We start from the raw sequence: 21,188 nt of genomic DNA on the forward strand, positions 1-21,188 counted from the left end.
GAGAATTCCACGGATGGAGAAGCCTGGCAGACTACATACAGTCCATGGGTCACAAAGAGTTGGACATAACTGAGTGACTATCATTTTCACATTCTTGAACTGTTTGTATAAACATTTTTCTTGACTGGAGCAGAGGTCAGGAAACTTTTTCTGTCATCTCTAGAAAATAACTATTGTGGGCCAAACCATCTGTGTCACAGTTGCTCAACTTTGTTCCAAAGCAGCCACAGACCATATGTAACAATTGGGTTTGGCTGCATCTCCATAACACCTTAATAAAACAGCAGAGGGGTTGAATTGAGCCTAGGGCCATAGTTTGCCAACCCCTAGTTTAGAGCTCTGATGTTCCCTAAACAATTGTTTGATACTTAGGGTCAATCCAATTGCTATATTTACTCAAGCAGATTCAGTCTCCTTAAAAAAAATTGCAATATTGTTAGAACATATAACTTAGGGAGTTACCAAAATACTAACTGTCGGATATAGCGGTGACTTCCTCATTATGATATAACCAGCTGACGACAGGTGCGGGTGAGCTGCTGACTCGGCAAACCACTTCTGCATTCTCTCCTTGTTTGAACTCTTGAGGAGATACCACTTCTCTGAAAGTGAGTTTTTCTGTATAAGAAAGTAAAACAAACCAAAGAAATATTATTGCTCATCCCCCTCAATAACATATTTCAGAATTATTGTTTATGGATGCTGTAATAAAATAATTAGGTAAATCTAGATCATTTAAAACTTTACCAGACCATCTGATTCTCCTACTCAATAAATTCCCACCTCACTGAGAATAAAGTCCAAAGTCTTTACAGTGCTATATGAGGTCCTATATGAACTGGAGTCTATCTCATAATTTTTTATCCCAATTTTTCTTCTCTCCTCCTAATCTCTACTCCAGGCACTTCCTTGAACACTCCAGCCTTGCTTTCATTCTGGGGCATTTGCACTCTCTTAAATTCCATCAAATTCTTGCCCAGTCTCCACATACAAAATAGTCATCACCCTTTATTTCTAAACTACTTAATGTCTTCCCTATAGGATTCTATAAGATATATATATCTAGCATTTATACATTAGTTTTAGCTTACTTTTTGTCTCCTGTTTCTACCTTCTAAAATGTTAGCACCAAATGGCCAGTGACATTTTCTGTTTTAGTCACTAATGAGTCTTTAGGAATTAGAATATTGTCTGCCATATAGTAGACATCCATAAGTGTATCAAATGAATGCATGGATGTGGATATTTATGCTTAATGAGAAATTTTCACAAAGGTAATTCACTGTTCTTACTAAGAAAAAAAATTACCTTTACAAATAAAACACCAGGAATTTTCCTTTGTATCATTTCAAATGACAGTTTTTTTCCAGATACTAGTCTATGAAATGATGTTTTCAATTTAGTCTTTTGTAATTTATGAAATTAGTACAGCAAATGGGCATATAAAGAAGTAAAACATCCTTCTCTGAGGAGTTTAGAAACTAACAGGAGGGAAAAAAAGGTCAAATCAGGACAAATGAGGACAACAATGTTCCAACAGATTGTCGTCATCTTAAGAGGAAGTATGGCTATGGCACACTTTTGGCCCTTTTTTCAACACAGCTGTAAGGAAGACATGACTTATGAGCTAGCATTCTAAAACTTTTATAGTTTTTCATTGGTATAAATGCTAACTACCACAAATTAATTGCACAGTAATATTCTAGGCACATTGCACATGAATTAATGTAGTCCTCAAAGCAACTCTATGTATGATGTAAGTACTACTATTATACCCATTTTATAAATGGAAATTGAAAATAGAGAGGGTACCCAATTGCTCAGGACCACAGAATTAAGTGATGGAACCTGGTTTCAAAACCAGGGAATCAATGATCTTCAGTTTTCCTAAACAGGTTGCTACTGCTACTGCTGTCACTTCAGTCGTGTCCGACTCTGTGCGACCCTATACATGGCAGCCCATCAGGCTCCCCCGTCTCTGGGATTCTCCAGGCAAGAACACTGGGGTAGGTTGCCATTTCCTTCTCCAATGCATGAAAGTGAAAAGTGAAAGTGAAGTCGCTCAGTCGTGTCTGACTCTTAGCGACCCCATGGACTGCAACCTACTAGGCTCCTCCATCCATGGGATTTTCCAGGCAAGAGTACTGGAGTGGGGTGCCATTGCCTTCTCTGCCTAAACAGGTTAAGGATTCCTAAAAGTAGGAATGAGGAATTAATCAATTTCAAGTCATAAAATGAGGTCTAAGTGTAGAAAACCTTATTAATGAAAACACCTGGAGCTAAGAATCTGGTTAGAAATTTTTCTTCTTTATATGAGTTTTCAACTTTTTCTCCTACCTAAAGTCTGTCAACTTATCCTTCCCCAGTTCTCATTCTTGACTGTTCACTGCTGTCACACAGGATATTTTCTCTAGTCATGAGCTTTTAAAGTGAAAAAAGCATTCCTAATAAGTTCTGTAACACTAAATAAACTGTTATCTATTACCTAACAGATTCTTAATGGCATCAGAAAACTAAAACATTTTCATCTCTATTATTTACCCAATAGATTTGGCTCCATCTACATGTTTATAATCCACTGTAACCTTTTATCTGTCTTATTTTAGAGATGTACTATGGTAAAATATAAATAAGCTGATATACGTAAAAGTCTTATTATTACACTGTCCAGCACAAATTTAGTTCTCAATGAGTACTAGCTTCTATTGTTAAGTGCATTTCAATTTGAATTTTTATAAGAATTTATAATTTCAATCAATAAAACATAAATACATGACTTACGGTAAATTTCCAAAACGACTGTAGCTTCTTGTGTCTGTCCTTTGGCATCTGTTGCTTGGCAACGATATATCCCTGCATCTTCTATATTTGCATTGTAGATGGTTAATCTTGATCTAATACCTTCCTTTTGCACTGATACCCTCTGTGTTGAAATTATCTTCTCCCCTTGAGGATTATACCAATCTATACTCTCAGGTTCACCAATTGCTGCAGAGAGCCATAGAAAAGAAATGCTTGAAAATATGTTTCAAGTGTTTGTTTTGATATTGGCATTTACTATTATGTAACAACTTTAACAATTTAGAAAAAAAATGTAAACAGAATACTCAAAATCTGAAAATCTTACAAAATTGAAAGTAAACACAAATGCTAGCACACATGTTCATCCTTATTTATCCAACACTGAGGATTAAATCTAGTCTGAGTAAGCAAAACCCATAGGAAATGGGTTTTCCAGTATGGTATTTAAGCTATGATAAGAGTAAACTTTGGGGCTTCCCAGACGGCTCAGTGCTAAAGAATCCACCTGCAATGGAGGAGTCGAGGTTCAGTCCCTGGGTCAGGAAGATTCCCTGGAGGAGGGCATGGCAACCCACTCCAGTATTCTTGACTGGAGAATCCCATGGACAGAGAAGCCTGGTGGGCTACAGTCCATAGGGTTGCAAACAGCTGGACACTACTGAAGCGACTTAGCACTTGCATAGTGTAAACTTTACCACAGTGATCTATGGATTATGATTATTATATCTAAGTACTGAAACTGGCTAGGCAACTGAGTCCAAATAACATTCCATTTGATAGACGTGTGTGTGCCTGTTTGCGTCCGACTCTTTAAGATCCCATGGACTGTAGCCCACCAGGCTCCTCTGTCTATGGTATTTCCTGGGCAAGAATAATGGAGTGGGTTGCCATTTCCTTCTCCAGGAGCCCTTCCCAACCCAGTAACTGAACCCACATCTCCTGTGTCTCCTGCATTGGCAGGCAGATTGTTTACCCACTGAGCCATCTCCAGTAGACATAATCCAAATTGAAACATGATTATGAACATACTTTCATCTGCTCAATTCTTTCTGATAGAGTCAGGAAATAGCACTGTCCCTGCCATACAGCAGAGCTCATAAAAATGTAAATCTTCTATAAAATAAACTTTGGCTTTTGTTAACAGAATTTTGAATTAATCTCTCAAGTTGTTAAACTTGCATAGATAAGGCCAATGACTATTTTTCAAATGAATCCCTAATCTTCTCTTTTTCCAACTGAAATGAGTAATTTCATCAGTTGATTCTAAAACTGTTAACTATTTAATCATATGATAATTAGAATGTATTGAAACGATACTTATGGTGGTAGGCAATTACAGCCAAATCATTACAGGGTAAACATTTATTTAAGTTTTCCAATTCAGAATCTAGGTTATTATCCTCTCCGTAAAAGCTGAAGCTTCCCATGTTTACTTTTAGACACCAAAAGGATGTATTTCACCTAATTGCTTGTGAGATAATTTGTGGAAGCAGCATGCACTATTAACTGAAAAGTTTCGGGGGAAAATGCATAAAGTTAACTAACATCTTTTGGGACCTTTTTGAAGAAAATTGTTCCCTCTCCTTCTCTTTTCCCCTCAAAATGGCTTTAGAAACAAATTATCTTCCTTCCTATATCAAATTAGACATGATGAAGAAAAAAGTATGAAAGAAGTTTAGTTAAATCGTGAATGATTTTAGTTATGTTATATTCAGTTTTTCTAAACAGAGCCATAAAACCGTAGTAGTTACAGGGTAACTCATCTGGGGGAGGTACTTGTTTTAATTCCCTCTTCTTCCATCAGGAAGTTACAAAGGAATCATTTAAATGTGCATTACTTTATATATGAGAAATACAAAATCCTCATTTTACACAGTAAATTATATAGGATATTTCTGTGAAATATTTTGGACATTTTAATTCTTAATGATATGGAAAAAATTCATTATCATGGAGAGTTTATTCTGGATTTTCATAGTGCAATCATAATTCTTTCTTTTTTTGGCAAATCCAATAAATAGTAATTCCAAATAAAAATGTCCATGTTATATTGCTGATGATACTGGGCTAATGGGAAAATTAATCAGTAGAATTAAATTTATTTTCCTGAAAAGGTAACATAAAAATTCATACATGGGACACATTTGTCTGTGAGGATATGACTGAGCTCCATTGAGTCTTGGGACCTGGGACCCTTTCACTGAAATGCTTGCACCTGAAAAAATGTCTCCTAGAGTAAAAGAATACAAAGAAACTATAAGAGACCAAAAATAACTGCAAGCACATGCAGTTGCAGCAAATTGTGATCAAGATGCATAAAGGCCAAATTCCAACTGCTACGTTTGAGGGAGCAAAAGCAGGTTACTACCCATGACACCTGCATAGTGTACCACCTAGGCTACCTCTCCACAGTGACCCAGTGATTTACACCTACCCTCAAACCACTTAAAGGACCAGCTCACCCCACCTCAGAAAGCAAGCAAGGAAACCTGTCACTCGTTTTCACATCCTAGTGTGTAGCAGAATTTGGGATAAAGCCCTGTCTGAATTTCTCATCTGGCCTCTTACCAATTTCTATTGATTAAAGAGTCAAAAACCCAGTTCCGTAACATGAGCACCTTCTAGTTCAATCTGAAGACATAGTTTTAGATGTCTCAGTGCAGGAAATTTTAGAATCATATCAACATATCAACACTATGATAGAAAAATATATACAAGTGTTCTGATTTGTATAGGTTTCCCACATTTTCATTTTTAGATTTTTGCTTTACTACTGCATTTAAAATAAATAAGGTTTCTTCCAGGACAACAGTACAGCTCTTGGTTAATTTTCTTTATATAAAAGGAAAAAAAAAGTGCTTTATTAGTTTGCCTATTACTAAGAGCCAAACACTAACACTGGATGATGTTAATTCATACTCTTCAATTATGTGTTAATTTATGAATTATCTACAGAGGCAATACATCATATGATTTATATTATAAAGATAATGCAAATCCAAGAAAATAATACAATGGATTGTATTTTTAAGTTCATAAAGGTAATGCAAATCCAAGAATATAATAAAATTTGATTTTATTTTCAAATTCATTTTTTTAAACAATTTCATTTTTCTGTGATTTTGTGATACATTTGAGCTGGATGTGTGCATGTGTACATTTGTACATATAAAGTATGGTTAAAGTTTAGAAACAAAGAGTTATATTTTATGCCAAAGCTGTGCTGACATAAAAAAAAATACTGAACCAATCTCTCCCCTACTTTCTGTCTTCCCATTTGCAAATATACAACAACATGTATCAACAGACCTATCAATTCAGACCCTTAAGAAGGCAGATTTATGAAGAATCATGGCCTTTACTAGAGATTCATATGAATTGATATGATTTTTAGATACATTATTATAATTGCTTCTATTTTTATTAATTGCAATAATGATTTACATAAGTCATGCTATTCTCAAGACAACTTTTATAATGAATTTTATGTCAGAAATACATATTTAATTCCGTTTTGAAATGCTAAATTATAATCATGAAAGAAAACAATTTTTAAATATATTAAAACACAATTTGGCACTGCATGAATATTTTAAAACTTTATATATGAAGTCCTTTATGCATGAAAATTAATATTGTGAATCTAAATAGCAGTAGAATGTGTTGATTTGTGAGTTTTACATACTGAATAAAATTTTGTTGCTTAAGTAGAACCATATAATTTCTCATAGCATTATGATATATGATATTTCTAAACAAAATTATTCAATTATAACATATAAATTTATTCTAATATTATTATTAGAGGGAAATATTTCAATTTATTTAAAAGTTATCATGCATACATTATATTTTCTAAGCTATCTTCAAAATAATCTAGTTTGTTTGACAGTCAAGATTAGTAACTGGAAAGTAATAAATAAAATTCTTAGTGTTTAATATGTAAAATGTGCTTATTAACACTTTTTCAATCATTATAAGTCCAATGATAATATACAATTTTATTTCTAGAGAATGATACTTTAACTATGAAATTACTCAGTATATTATATAACTAACTGAAGAATGAAACAAGCTATCTGAAAATATTTGTAGAAATACATACCTGTACATGTGAAGAATTTAGATTCACCCACACTAAGCTCTACTTTGCTAAGTGAAATTGTCACTTGAAGAAGAGCTGAAAGAAAATATTTGAGTAAAATTAATTTTGCTTTTAAACATAAATGCTAAAATATTAACACATCGTGTCGATATCACATGATCTAAATAGCAATTATTTATCCTCTTATGCTTTTATTACCTGTAAAGAGAAATGAAAGTTTACAAAACACAATCTAACAAATTATACCCATTATATCATTATGCACTTTACAACCAGGGCAAATAAAAGATGTATTAAAGCTCTGTTGAAATGTTGAGAAAATTCATACTCAGACAACTGTTCCATATTCACAGGCTACGGCTTATGCGTGCTACCAGATTGGGCAACAGCTACAGAAAATTTTTGCTCAAAATTTGGAAACTTGCTTAAAAAGAGTACACCCTACACTGCTATTACAATAATTAAATCTTTAAGTTAAGTACTTTTTGACTAACTACTAAAATATTTCCATGAAAGAAGACAAGCATGTGGAAGAGAGGAGGTACTACATAAAGAGAGGGGAATAAACTAATAAACTTTTTCCTTTTTTTTTTCCCACAAAATAGATAAGTTAATTGAAGTAACTAGAGCAATGGTAATAAAATAAAGATATTCAAAAAAGTTTATTGTCAGATTTGGAATAAAAGAGCTGAATATTCTAACATCAGAAGATAATTAAAATTATGCTTTAACATAAATTAAAAGATTTATGTTTCTAATAATATGTCAAGACAGTGTGACCATGCACTAAAACACTGTTCACCATCCTTTGCTCCCAGAAATGCATTGATAACCTTTTCAGAAAAAGAACTGACTCCAAAAAGACCCTGATGCTGGGAATGATTGAAAGACTGAAGGCAGGAGGAGAAGGGGGTGACGGAGAATGAGATGGTTGGATGGCATCACTGACTGGATGGACATGAGTTTGAACAAACTCCAGCAGTTGGTGATGGACAGGGAAGCCTGGTGTGCTGCAGTCCATGGGGTCCCAAAGAGTCAGACACGACTGAACTGAACTGAACCTTTTCAGGACAGTAATGGTGCTTCAAGGAAAAAAAAAAAAAATGAAGAAAAATCTGAAATTTAGAGTACAAGCCTACATTGGGAATTTGTGGGTCATAGTAACTAAAAGGCTCAAAGATTGCAGAGGATGGATCCAAGCTTGCTGAGAAGAGGGGATGCTATAGAACATCACCAAACACTGGACCAGAAAAAGATTTACCCTTAGTGTTAAGAAGGGTATAGAATAAACTAGCCTACTGGCAAAAGAGAATGACAAGGATAGTTGGCTCTTCTGGCCTGTGTAAAGGAAAAATGTTTCTCCTTAAAGAGGTTAACCATGCTTCTACCATATCCTAGATTTGGAATTTTGAAATTGCAAATATATGTTCTTTGGGAAACCCCAAGCTGAAAATTAACTTATAAAGCTGTTTCACATAGGACTCACAGCTACGTGGCAGAAACAAACACAAAATCCCTTCATAATCAGTCCCAACTCCACAAGATTTTCATAAACGAACCTCTCTTCAAATTTAATTCACATTACGACATTAGAAAATACATGGTGAAATAAGGTACTGTGAGCATGAATTAGTTGAAATAACCTAGAGGAGAAACTATACCCATGAAATTCCAAAAAAATAAATTAGACTAAAGATGTAACTACCATACCTATGTTGACAATGTTTAAGTAAATAAAATGTGAAATCAAAAATATGAGAAAGGAAGACAATATTTATCAACCAAAACTTGTCATACATGTTATTTAAACTTTTTAAAACAATTCCTTGTACGTCCCATACTTGATTGATGAATCCTTTTTCTGGAAACCTCTCTGAGAAACAGGATGGGCTACATCGCTCTCTTCTCTCCAGTCTTGGCCCTTTTTTATTAATAATTTCATCAACACTCAGAGAGTACATATATGATAGGGGCTCAAAAAGTGTCCTATTAAGTCTAATATTTCAGAGAGAAACATGTTAAGAATAACAAAGAATTAGAATAGGAAGAAAATTAGAAGAACCAAGGAAGTGTGTTAGTCATTCAGTCAAGTCTGACTCTGTGATCCCATGAACTGTAGCTGGCCAGGTTCCTCTGTCCATGGGATTTCCCAGGCAAGAATACTGCAGTGCCATTTCCTTCTTCAAGGGATCTTTCAGACCATGTTCGAACGCAGGTCTCCTGCATTGCAGGTGGATACTCTACTGTCTGAACCACCAGGGAAGCCCCAAATGAAGGAACAAGAGAGTATCTATTATAAACATTGTCAATTCTAGTGAGAATTGACAGAAGAAGACTTTTTCTTTGTAGAAGTAACTAATCCCCAATGGGGACAATAGAATCAAACTGTAGACAAAGTCAAGGAATTTAAGATTGGCCTCTTAAGAAATTATATCTGTAGAAATGTGTAGAATTTGAGGGGATCCACAATTCTGGACATGGGACTTTACAAACTGGGAAAGGTTTACTCATACTTATGGATAGAAGGGACAGAGGTAGAAAAAAAGGTGATATAGTTGGAATAAAGAAGGGAATTGTGATTTTTCTCATTCTCTTTTTACTATTTATACTTGCTCCTTTAAGATATCATCTTATTTCATGACATCAATTTCCTTTTCCCTTTGGTTCTCCAGTCTATGCTTTCCCATAGTTTAATCCTACAATTTCTAATTCTCAACTCACATTCAATTGAATAGCATATTTTAATTTCAAATTCTCCATGTTCAAAATGAACACTTAACCCTTGCATCAAAAATTGCTAACTGTTTACTATTCAATTTTTGGTCATTACCAATCGATTGTAAAGTCTTGGATATATAACCTCTGAAATATTACTTGTATGCATTCTTATTTCCAACACTGTTTCCCTAATGCATGCACTCACTTATTTGTAACCTGAGATATTTCTTCTAATCTGAGAGAGTGATGTATCAAATTCTGTATGTCTTTTTCTGACTTAATATCTCTTCAATGTTTCTCCCCATGAGAATATTTCTCAGGTTGCTGCAAGCGTATATTTCAAAAAAAAAAAATAATAATTTTACCTGCCTACTCAAAAATCTCCAAATTGCATTTGTTTTATTCAGTTAATTAGTTATTGTGTATATTTTAATTGAAAGAAAACTAACTTTTCCAAGTTTATTTCCAATTGTTCCTTAATACTTTTGCAGCTGTAGACAACTACAATTAATCATCCTCCACTTCCCCACTGACTCACACTTCCTCACCAATGTGCTTTTGTGCAAACTATTGCCTTTGCCATCTCCCTTTCTCTAATCTCCACATGGCTGGCTACATTCTATCTTCAAAATAAAACTAAAGGATCAATAACTTTTCAAAATATTCTTGGATAGTTCCATTTATAACATCAACAAATAAATGTCTTTGATCCAGAGGCATGTTCACTAAACAAATAAAATGTATATTGTTGATAATGATGTGTGTGTTGGAGAAGACTCTTGAGAGTCCCTTGAACTGCAAGGGGATCCAACCAGTCCATCCTAAAGGACATCAGTCCTGGGTGTTCACTGGAAGGACTGATGTTGAAGCTGAAACTCCAATACTTTGGCCACCTCATGCAAAGAGCTAACTCATTGGAAAAGACCCTGATGCTGGGAAAGATTGAAGGCAGGAGGAGAAGGGGACAACAGAGGATGAGATGGCTGGATGGCATCACCAACTCGATGGACACGGATCTGGGTGGACTCTGGGAGTTGGTGATGGACAGAGATGCCTGGCGTGCTGCGGTTCATGTGGTCACAAAGAGTCGGACACGACTGAGTGACTGAACTGAACTTAACTGATTATGTATGTTACTTGCTCAGTTGTGTCTGACTGTTTGTGACCCCAAGGATTGTAGCCATCCAGGCTCCTCTGTCCATGGGATTTTCCAAGGAAGAATATTGGAGTGGGTTGCCATTTCCTCCTCCAGGGGATCTTCCCAACCCAGGGATCAAATCCCCATCTCCTGTGTCTCTTGTATTGCAGGCAGATTCTTTACGCACTGAGCCATCAAGGAACCCTTCTCTACTATATTTAAATGTAAATTTCTAGAATGGAAAGCTCATCACCCTCACTTATATTTCTCCTAAACTGATAATACATATAAATGCATGGCAGAATAATGAAAAAACACTTTACCGAGAGTTTATCGTACACTGGGTACAGAACACTGACAGTACTGACAATATCAAATTTTGGAATCACCTCACCGACTTAAATAAAGTTTAAAGATACTAGAACTTTTGAGAAATGTCTGCCAATTCTTACTTAAGCAATTCCCAGTTTGACCTTTTGTAGTTTACAGAAAAGACAAAACTTGAAAGATGCAGCCATTTTAAAAGCCAAACACATGTAGGCATTTAAAAAGTTCTGAATAATTTTACACAGATTTGCTAATGGGTATAATAAATAACATATTCATTGCAATAAAATGAAATTAATCTTGAAATTGATTAGTTAATTTTTATTAAAACACTTGGTTAATTTTCATTCCATACAAACTATCAATTCATCCATTAATCAAGACCATATTTTTATGAACATTTTGGTGACTGGGCACATTGGCTATAAATCGGGGATTAAAAGTATATAGTAAAAAGACAACACATAATTCTCTAGTTTAATACATTTCCCAAAGGCTAGATTTACTCTAATTGACCCCCACAGATATATTAAAACATGTGCAGATTAGGAAAAAAAAAAAAGAACTAAAATTTAAGGTCATGCCTTAATCTTTGCTCTAGAGATTCAACATCATTTACCATCCTTGACTTTTGGTTACCTCCCCCAGAGGAAGATACATATGGTACAAAATGGCCTCCCCCAGAGTCTTTGCACCTAAATGCCAGAAGAAAGTGAAATAATCTTCTAATGACAATGTTGTGTTCAGAAAAAACTGGTCAGGATTGATATATTTATACCTATCCAGTTAACTTCACCTTCATTTCTGATATTTAAATTTAGGCACTAAAAATAAATAAATAATGAGAGTTGACAGTGAAATGGGGCCTTTATATCATTCAGAAAAAAATTAAATATTTCAAATTAAAATATCTGTTTAGGGTTGGGTGGAATTTGAGTAATAAAATGGCATTCACTGATGCTGAAAAATCCAGTCTTGATATTTTACTCTTCTTATATTGGGAATAGATGTAATACCTTTGAAGAAATTGATAAGGGTATAATGTTACATAGATTGATTCACTTGATACAAGCAACATTGATTAAATGATAGAATTACTTAAAAGCCAAACAATCAATCATAATTTTGTATTAAAATTGGTATTGGATAGTCAAAATGCCAGTATATTCACATGAAAGTCTCATTTAAAGTAAGAAAACATTTTACACTCACAGCCTGGATAATGCATTCATGACAAATATATCTTTTTTGAACTACCCTCAAATAAAGAAATGCAGTACTATCTTAAATGTAGAATTAGGTAAACTAAAAATTATTTACCAAAATAAGTAAGTATTTATTGAATACATGCATTTTGAAAATCATTCTTTTAAGATGCTATGGTACATAAAATAATGTCATAGTTTCTAATGTCAAAGTATTTCTACTTTATTTGGTAAGGCAAAAATACTACATAAAAAGAAGAATGATAAAACAAGATGATGTGTATCAATTATGGCCATTATGACATTTATGGTCAAGAAGGCTGCATAGAGGACAATAAAACTTGAGGGAAAAAGCTGGAGTAGATATTGTAATAGAAGGACAGAAAGAGGATAGCCACTGCAAGTAAGAAATACATGTTGGTGGACATTCCAGTTAAGGCAAAAATGTTCAAGTGATATTCAGGGAATAATTGCTGTTTTTGTTGTTCAGTTGCTAAGTTGTGTCCCACTCTTTGTGCCCCATGGGCTGCAGCATACCAGCCTTCCCTGTCCTTCACTATTTCCTGGAGTTTGTTCAAATTCATTTCCATTGTGTTGGAGATGCTATCCAACCATCTCATCTTCTGTTGCCTCTTTCTCCTCTTTCCCTAAATCTTTCCCAGCATCAGTGTCTTTCCAAATAGTAGATCAATATAGATGAAGTTGATCTCATGTAGAATTATGGTCAAGAATTATGGTCATATATTATAATTAGAGAAATCGTTTTTAAAGTACATTGGAGGATCTCAAAAGTCATGGCAAAATTTCTGGACTTATATTTGAGTCATTATTTGTAAATGGAAACAAAATTGGCATTTAGTAAAGATTAGTCAGAAGATAGAATAAATGACAACTGAATTTCAGGGAAAAGCACTTTAGGGTATATTATGATGAGTATTGGGCTGGCTATTGGCAAAGAACATAGAAAGGTAGGAAAGGATGGAACAACAAAGAAGTCAAAATAAGAATTACTCTAGATCAAATAGAACATTACTGAAAATGGAAAAATGTAAAAAATGTTAAGGTTTTCTACTTCAGTGAAACAAGCATCAACAACATAAAAAAGAATTTCAGGAGAAGAACTAATGGACGGGAAAATATAGAGAAATAATTTTTATCATAAATGAAAATTACTCCTCAAAATAGAACCTAGACAACATTTTAGCAAAAAATAATGCTATCATAACAAAGTTTAAGTTAATATTTGCAATTTAAGTAAGCATGCATATTAAATAGCAGATTTTCAAAGGAGATTTTCTTAATTTACAGAAGTAAAATATAATGAAGTCATTGGCATTTCTAAGATCCATCAAGGGACCAAGAGAGCCCATTGCAATTTGATACAATATTTAACAGTGACATTTAAAATGGCCAGTTTATCACCTGCAGAAATTTTAAAACTGACAATTTAATTACTCTCCCACATGCCTGACACAAAGCACAGTTGGATCCACTCAAAATTCTAACAGACAGGCGCAGATAACTTAAGGCACTGATTTATCTTAGTAGGATGACTTGTATCATTTTTCAAGCAAGCAATTTTTTCCCCAGGCTTTCACATCAAGGGGCTTCCCTCATAGCTCAATTGGTAAAGAATCCTCCTGCAATGCAGGATACCCTAGTTTGATTACTGGATTGGGAAGATCCACTGGAGAAGGAATAGGCTATCCACTCCGGTATTCTTGGGCTTCCCTTGTGGCTTAGCTGGTAAGAATCCGCCTACAGTGTGGGAAACCTGGGTTCAGTCCCTGGGTTGGGAAGATCCCCTGGAAAAGGGAAAGGCTACCCACTGCAGTATTCTGGCCTGGAGAATCCATGGACTTAGTCCATGGAGTAGCAAAGAATCAGACACGACTGAGCAAATTTCACTTTCACTTTCCACATCAAGGGAGTTAACAGAACTAAGATATCTAATAACTATAAAATCTTTCAAAGAGTCTTATTCATAGAAGGAACTTTTAAATTATTGATGAAATCAAATGAATATGATTTCCTCATTTTTTCATTAAAAACATTTTTAAATTGTACCCACTTAGAGCATTATGCCTGTAACTTATTAATTATTCACTTTTTATTATTGAATTTTCATGTCAATATATTAAAGCCATCTATGTATGATCTTGTTTATTCACTTAAATTGCTACATTGTTTGTGAAAACTCAGAACTTTTGGAACACTTAAAAGAGAAATATTCTATCATCAAACATTTTAGGAATTTTGATGGCTGTGAACATTTGATCAAAACTATTTTTTTAATAAATGTTTCCACCTAAGTTTACCAAGACAAAGTAAACATTTTAGTGTAATTCCTTTCCATCACTGTGCTTTTTTCATATTTGAGCTCAACTGTCTTCAATATTCCCATATTAATTTAGAAAAACAAATATCTCAGTTAGATCATGTGGGTCCTTTAAGAGCAACTGGTCAACCTGCTTAATGATTCTTTTTCTATTGACTTCTTCCTGTTAAGCTATAGACACTACAGTTTCCATTCTAAAAAATAATAATAATAATAAATGAAAAAAATAAAATAAAACAGTCAAACAATATAAAAAGAAAAGATTACTATGGTATATTCTACTTTGTTTCATTATATTAATTTTCCAAGAAAGGGAGCCTACTGAAGACTCTTAAGAGTCTTCTCCAACACCACAGTTCAAAAGAATTGATGCTTTCAAACTGTGGTGTTGGAAAAGACTCTTAAGAGTCCCTTGGACTGCAAGGAGATCCAACCAGTCTACCTAAAGGAGATCAGTACTGAGTGTTCATTGGAAGGACTGATGTTGAAGCTGAAACTCCAATATTTTGGCCACCTGATGCGAAGAGATGAATCATGGAAAAGATGCTGGGAAAGATTGAGGGCAGGAGGAGAAGGGGACGACATAGGATGAGATGGCTGGATGGCATCACCGACTCAATGGACATGGGTTGAGGTAGACTCTGAAAGTTGGTGATGGACAGGGAGGCCTGGCCTGTTGCGGTTTATGGGGTCGCAAAGAGTCAGACATGACTGAGAGACTGAACTGAACTGAACTGTAAGTTTTGCTATTTTTATCTACTGAATCTATTTTGCCAGAAAAAAAGGAAGAAAAAAAAAATAACAGAGATATCCAAGGTTCTCTTATCCTTGCCTCTTGTTAACAGAAAACTGAACAAGTTCAACTCACTTCCCTTAATTCTCTCCCAAATCTGCTTCTGTTTTGCATCCTCATTGCTTTAGTTTTAATGTCTCACCACTGCTAGCTTAGTCTAGTGAGTGGTCTGCGGCTACATTTCAGATTGCAATGGTTGTTTTTATTTGATTCTGGCCCCATCCCTGAAAATCCTGATTCAGTATATCTGGTGTAGGGCCTAAGATTTTCTATATTAAGTAGCTTCCAGGTGCTTACCATTGTTATGTCAAATGTAGGTCAAATCCAAAACCACTGACCTCAATTAGGAACTTGCTTGTAATATAGGATATTCAATTTTATTTCATACTGAATGAACCATAATCTATAAAATGAGAAGACTGTTCCATGTGTACATTAAGATGTGGTCAATACTGGATTGTGAAAATCCAACATGTTTAATCTTTCTGTTGAGTAGGATAAAATCCACACTCTTTCACACTTGTCATGTAAGATATTTAACAAGCTGGACATGATCTAATTTTATTCAATTTTATTTCTGACAGTTTCCAAATATAGGATCAAAACCAAATCAAAACAAAACACACACAATAGGCAACTATCAAGAAATTTTGTAAATAGGGTCTATTTTCCTATTTATATATTTCTTTCTGAATTATTCTTCTTATTCAATAGAGCCCTTCTCCTTTGTAATAGTGCAATCTTATTACTTTCCATCAAAACCTTATTTGAGTGCTACTCCAGGAGCAAATCAAACTCTTCATTGCCTGCTCAAATCCTATAGTATTACCTCTTAGAGCACCTAAAATAGTATACTGGAATGTATTAATAAGATTTCATAATTATTAGTAAGTATAAATTCTTCATATGCAATTATATAAATATAACTTGAACAAGAGACTATAAAAACACTGTATTCCCTTATAACAAAGACTTTATATTCCCTTATTCAAGTTAACTTATTGCTATTTTATTTAAAATGAATATAAAACCAAGGAAGGCTGTTGTGAGTTTCTGTACCATTCCCCAGCAGCAATTAACATATACTCAATTTTTTTTTCATACATCTATTTCTCCACTGGAAATTTGTTTCTCCACAAGAGAAATCCATTACAATTACTGGGAAATAAAAATAGAAACTGTGTAATTAAGTCTGACTTTTTTCTCTTTGTGTTTTAGTCTAGTTTCACCTGCTCATATGATGCCCTTTGTAGAGGTCATGCACCTGGCACTTCAGATAGGAATTCCTAGTGTGAAGTTTCTGCACCCAACACTTTAGCTTCAATGATCCTGTGTGGTAATGTTGCCCCCAACACTTTGATCTGGAATGCCCTGAGCAACATAGGTGTTCCCAATAGACAAGAACACCACTCTTCCCCCCTGATGACAAGAATCCTATAAAGCATCCCTGATAATGAACTTTTGGGAAGAGTGTATACTTTAAAGCAGGAGTCCTCAACCCACAGCCTTTTAGGAACCAAGCCACACAGCAGGAACTGACTGGTATGGAAATAAGTAAAGCTTCATCTTGCACTCTCCATCATTCCCCCATGGCTCACACTACTGCCTGAACCACACACCTACCATCAGTGAAAAAATTATCTTCCATGAAACCAGTCCATGGAGCTAAAAATATTAGGAAACACTGCTCTAGAGCAGGAGCTCGTATGTCTGTATTCTCTGATCAAAGAATAAAGCTTTCCTTTGCTTCTGAACAAAACTTGGTCTCTTCTATTGGCACAAGCAACATCAGGAAGAAGGAACTCTTGCTGGGGACAACTCATTGGAGGTTTGGGGGAGAGGATTGGTAACAAATTTTTGATGACCCAGGTGGGACTGACTGTGGCTCTTCTCCCTGCACCCACCCTCTAGACTCCAGACATGCTCAGGCCTCAGAGGGAGGATGGCTAAAGCTTTGGCACTTGGATCCCTCCTATTTTGGTCACTGAAGAATCCATTAATAGCTTAGTACTGGTTCCAAATTTCCCAAACCAGCAATCTTACTTGTGTCAAATCCTATAGCATTTGTGTGCCAACAAATCACTCTAACTCTTCCCTCAGTAGTTAGATTTCTAAATTATATCATTTTACAATCAGAACCACAATGTCAAAGACAAAAGAAATGGGATAACATTCCTTGTCTAATTTCTTTTTGCGTTCTTATATAAGAATGCAGGCCTTTAAAAGGGACATGGTCCCTTCTCCATTGAGATGAGAGCAAAGAGACTAAGCCTCTACCAGTCCTTGAACTGCCCCCTGATGACTTTCTGGTATGAAAGGAGTTCCTTTCATACCAGCCCCCCTCTCCCAGAATGCAGTCCAGAAAGTACATGAAGTAGGAATAATTATCAGCCAGTGTCCAACAACCTAAGGAAAATATTCCCTTTAAGGTAGGTCCCTGATAGAGAAGGGCTCATCCACATATGTACCCCATTTACCACTTCTGATTTGTATACCCAGAAAAGTCATATTGAGGGGTTGAGGGAAGAAAAGCATATCTGCATCTGATTAGAGGAAACTTTCATACCCATGACCCCACCTGGGTTGAGATTCAGAGCCTCCTAAATGCACGCCTAACAGGGGAAGAAAAGGTCATAACATTTTGAAAAGCCCAAGGGGAAACAGATAAAGAGAACAGAAACAATAAAGGCCATGCCGCTTACAGACCAGTGAATCAAGCAGTCCCAGATAACAAACCCAACTGGGACCACCTAGACAATGGATAAAGGGGTAGAAGATAGAGGCTGGCCTATTACGAAGACACTGTCTAAAGGGAACCTAGGCAGCGGGGAAAAAAACCAGTTAATCGGGAAAATGAAAAAGGAAATCAATCAGGAGCCAGTGGAAAACCCTTCAGTATTCTTAGAAAGCTCAAGAAATGCCTCTGAATCTATACTACTGACCCTTAGTAATTGGAAGGGAATGCAATCCCGAAGTCCTACTTTATTTCCAAAATATTAAAGACAAACTTCAGAAACAAAATACAATCAGACACTCCTATCTTTCGCCTGGTAGGGGTTGCCTACCAAGTGCTTAACAGCTGAGATATAGAGGAGAAAATGTCAGAGGATAAAAATTAGAGGCAAGTCTGCCTACTGGCAGTTGATGGTTGGCACAGGAATCTGAACTAACCACCCACAGAGACTCTCATCTACAGTGCTGCTGTTGCTAAGTTGCTTCAGTTGTGTCCGACTCTGTGCGACCCCACAGAGGGCTTCCTACCAGGCTCTGCCATCCCTGGGATTCTCCAGGCAAGAACACTAGAGTGGGTTGCCATTTCCTTCTCCAATGCATTAAAGTGAAAAGTGAAAGTAAAGTTACTCAGTCATGTCCGACTCTTAGTGACCTCATGGACTGCAGCCTACCAGGCTCCTCCATCCATGGGATTTTCCAGGCAAGAGTGCTGGAGTGGGGTGTCATTGCCTTCTCCACATCTACAGTGAGTGACCCTCAATTCCCATCAAGGAATAGCCAGTCAAGGAAATTAGGACCCAATCAGAGTGTCACATGTAAACAAGAGGGACTCTGGAAGGAAGAATTCCCTCATCACCCCCAAAGGGGGATGGAAGCAGCAGATTCTACCAGTATCCTTAAAGTCATATATGCCATGTGCTTAGTCATTTCCAGCTCTTTGTGACCTCCATGGACTGTCACCTGCCAGGATCCTCTGTCCACTGAATTTTCCAGGCAAGAATACTGGAGTGGATTGCCATTTCCTACTCCAGGGAATCTTCCCTGCGAGTGATCAAACCAGAGTCTCCTGGATCTCCTGCATTGCAGGTGTATTCTTTACCTGCCGAACCATCAGAGAAACCCCAAAGTAAGATGGTCCTCAAAGTCAGATGGTCCAAATAGATGGAGAATAATTAGACCAGGAGGCTCCTGAGTTAGCACTCCAATGACCCCCAAAGAGCCCAGAATGACATTGGACATAGGGAGAAAACCAGTCAAATTCTTAGTCAACTTAGTCAACACTGGTGCCACTTACTTGGTTATGAACAACAGATCAGACAAACTGTCACAAGAGTTGTGAGCCATTAGGAAGCAAATTAGATGAACACATTCTCACTCATTCCTTCCCATATGTTCCCTAATGCCCTATACCCCTGCTAGAAGGAATATATTATATAAATTGGAAGCTAATATTCACCTATTGGGAGATAAACTAAAGATTGGTGTTCCCCTAGACATGTGACACAAGATGATAACGTTAATGGCCGAGGACAAACCTCCCAGGACAAAGCAAGTTGATCTCACAGGAGTAAACCCCAAAGTGTGGGTCTAGGGATAGGTAGGAAGAGCTATGGAAGCTCTTGTGATAGTCCATGGAGTATCTCTATGATAGTCTATTTAAAACCTGAACATATAACCCAAGAGAAAACAGTAAACTGTCCATTGAGAGGCTTTACTAATCACTGCCCCTGTTATACAGGGCCTAACTGACCAGGGTCTTATTACACCATGCCAATCATCCAATAAAACCCTCATCTGCCCCACAGAGAAACCCAGTGGGGTATACTGGATGATACAGGACCACAGGGCAGTCAGTTAAGCTACCAAAATATACCTTCAATAGTTCCCAATCAGTATACCCTGCTGGCCACTCTACTGTTCACCAGGACCTGGTGTTCTGTATTAAATTTAAAATATGCCTTCTTCTATATTTAATTAACAATACTGTTGGAAAGTTCTGCCACAAAGGTTCAAAAACTCGCTGTCTTTGAGGAAATTTTTAGCTAAAGATGACCTAAAACTGAGTTCCCTCACCCAGTATGTAGATGAAATTATGATCATCAATCTCACTAAGGAGATCTCTGATGAAAATGCTGTAACTGCTCTGAACTACCTAGTTAATGAAGGATATAGGGTGGCCAAGAAAAAGACCCAAACACCACAAACTAGGATGATCCACGAAGGTTTCATTCTCACAGAAGGTCAGAGAAGCCTAACCCAAGAAAGGAAGGAATAGATTTTCAGGCTGACCCACCCTAAAGCTAGCAGGCAGGATTTCCAGGGGATGGCTGAGTTTTGACACATCTGGAACCCTAACTATGATCTAATAGTTAGGTCTCTATAGGAAAAGTTGAAAGGAAAGGATGATGATCCTTTTTGAATGAAATTCCAAATGTGAAAGGACCTTTCAAGAATTAAAAAAAAAAAAAAAAGCCATTACTTCAGTTATTGTGCACATCAAAACTAAAATGAGGTATCATTTCACATTGTCAGAATGACCATCATCACAAAGATCTACAAACAATAAATGCTGGAGAGGGTGTGGAGAAAAGGGAACCCCCTCACACTGTTGGTAGGAATTTAAATTGATCCAACCACTATGGAGAACACTATGGAGGTTCCTTACAAACACTAAGAATTAAACTAACATATGACCCAGCAACCCCACTACTGGGCAAATATCTTGAGAAATTCACAATTAAAAAAGAAACATGTACTCCAATGGTCACTGCAGCACTATTTACAATAGCTAGGGCATAGAATCAACATAGATATCCATTGACAGATGAACAGATAAATAAGATGTGGTACAGATAAATAAGACGTGGTTCATATACACCATTACTCAGCCATAAAAAGGAAGGAAACTGGGTCATTTGTAGTGATGTGGATAAACCCAGTATCTGACATACATAGTGAAGTAGGTCAGAAAGACAACAACAAATATCATGCATATTAATACCTGTATTTGAAATTTAGAAAAACGGTAC

General features: G+C 36.0%; 1 protein-coding gene across 2 annotated transcripts in view; it reads right to left on the bottom strand.

Moving 5' to 3' along the window:
* Window positions 1–21,188, bottom strand: part of NCAM2 (neural cell adhesion molecule 2) — a 562,754-nt gene that overhangs the window by 228,779 nt on the left and 312,787 nt on the right. For both annotated transcript variants that reach the window (XM_061425859.1, XM_061425935.1), the window contains exons 2-4: window positions 6,908–6,982; window positions 2,782–2,988; window positions 475–618 (exon numbers count right to left, since the gene is read on the bottom strand). In XM_061425859.1, coding sequence (XP_061281843.1) covers window positions 475–618; window positions 2,782–2,988; window positions 6,908–6,982 — 426 coding nt within the window. The remainder of the gene's footprint in view (window positions 1–474; window positions 619–2,781; window positions 2,989–6,907; window positions 6,983–21,188) is intronic.

Source organism: Bos javanicus, chromosome 1, assembly GCF_032452875.1.
Source record: "Bos javanicus breed banteng chromosome 1, ARS-OSU_banteng_1.0, whole genome shotgun sequence".
In the NCBI taxonomy this organism is placed as follows: domain Eukaryota; kingdom Metazoa; phylum Chordata; class Mammalia; order Artiodactyla; family Bovidae; genus Bos; species Bos javanicus.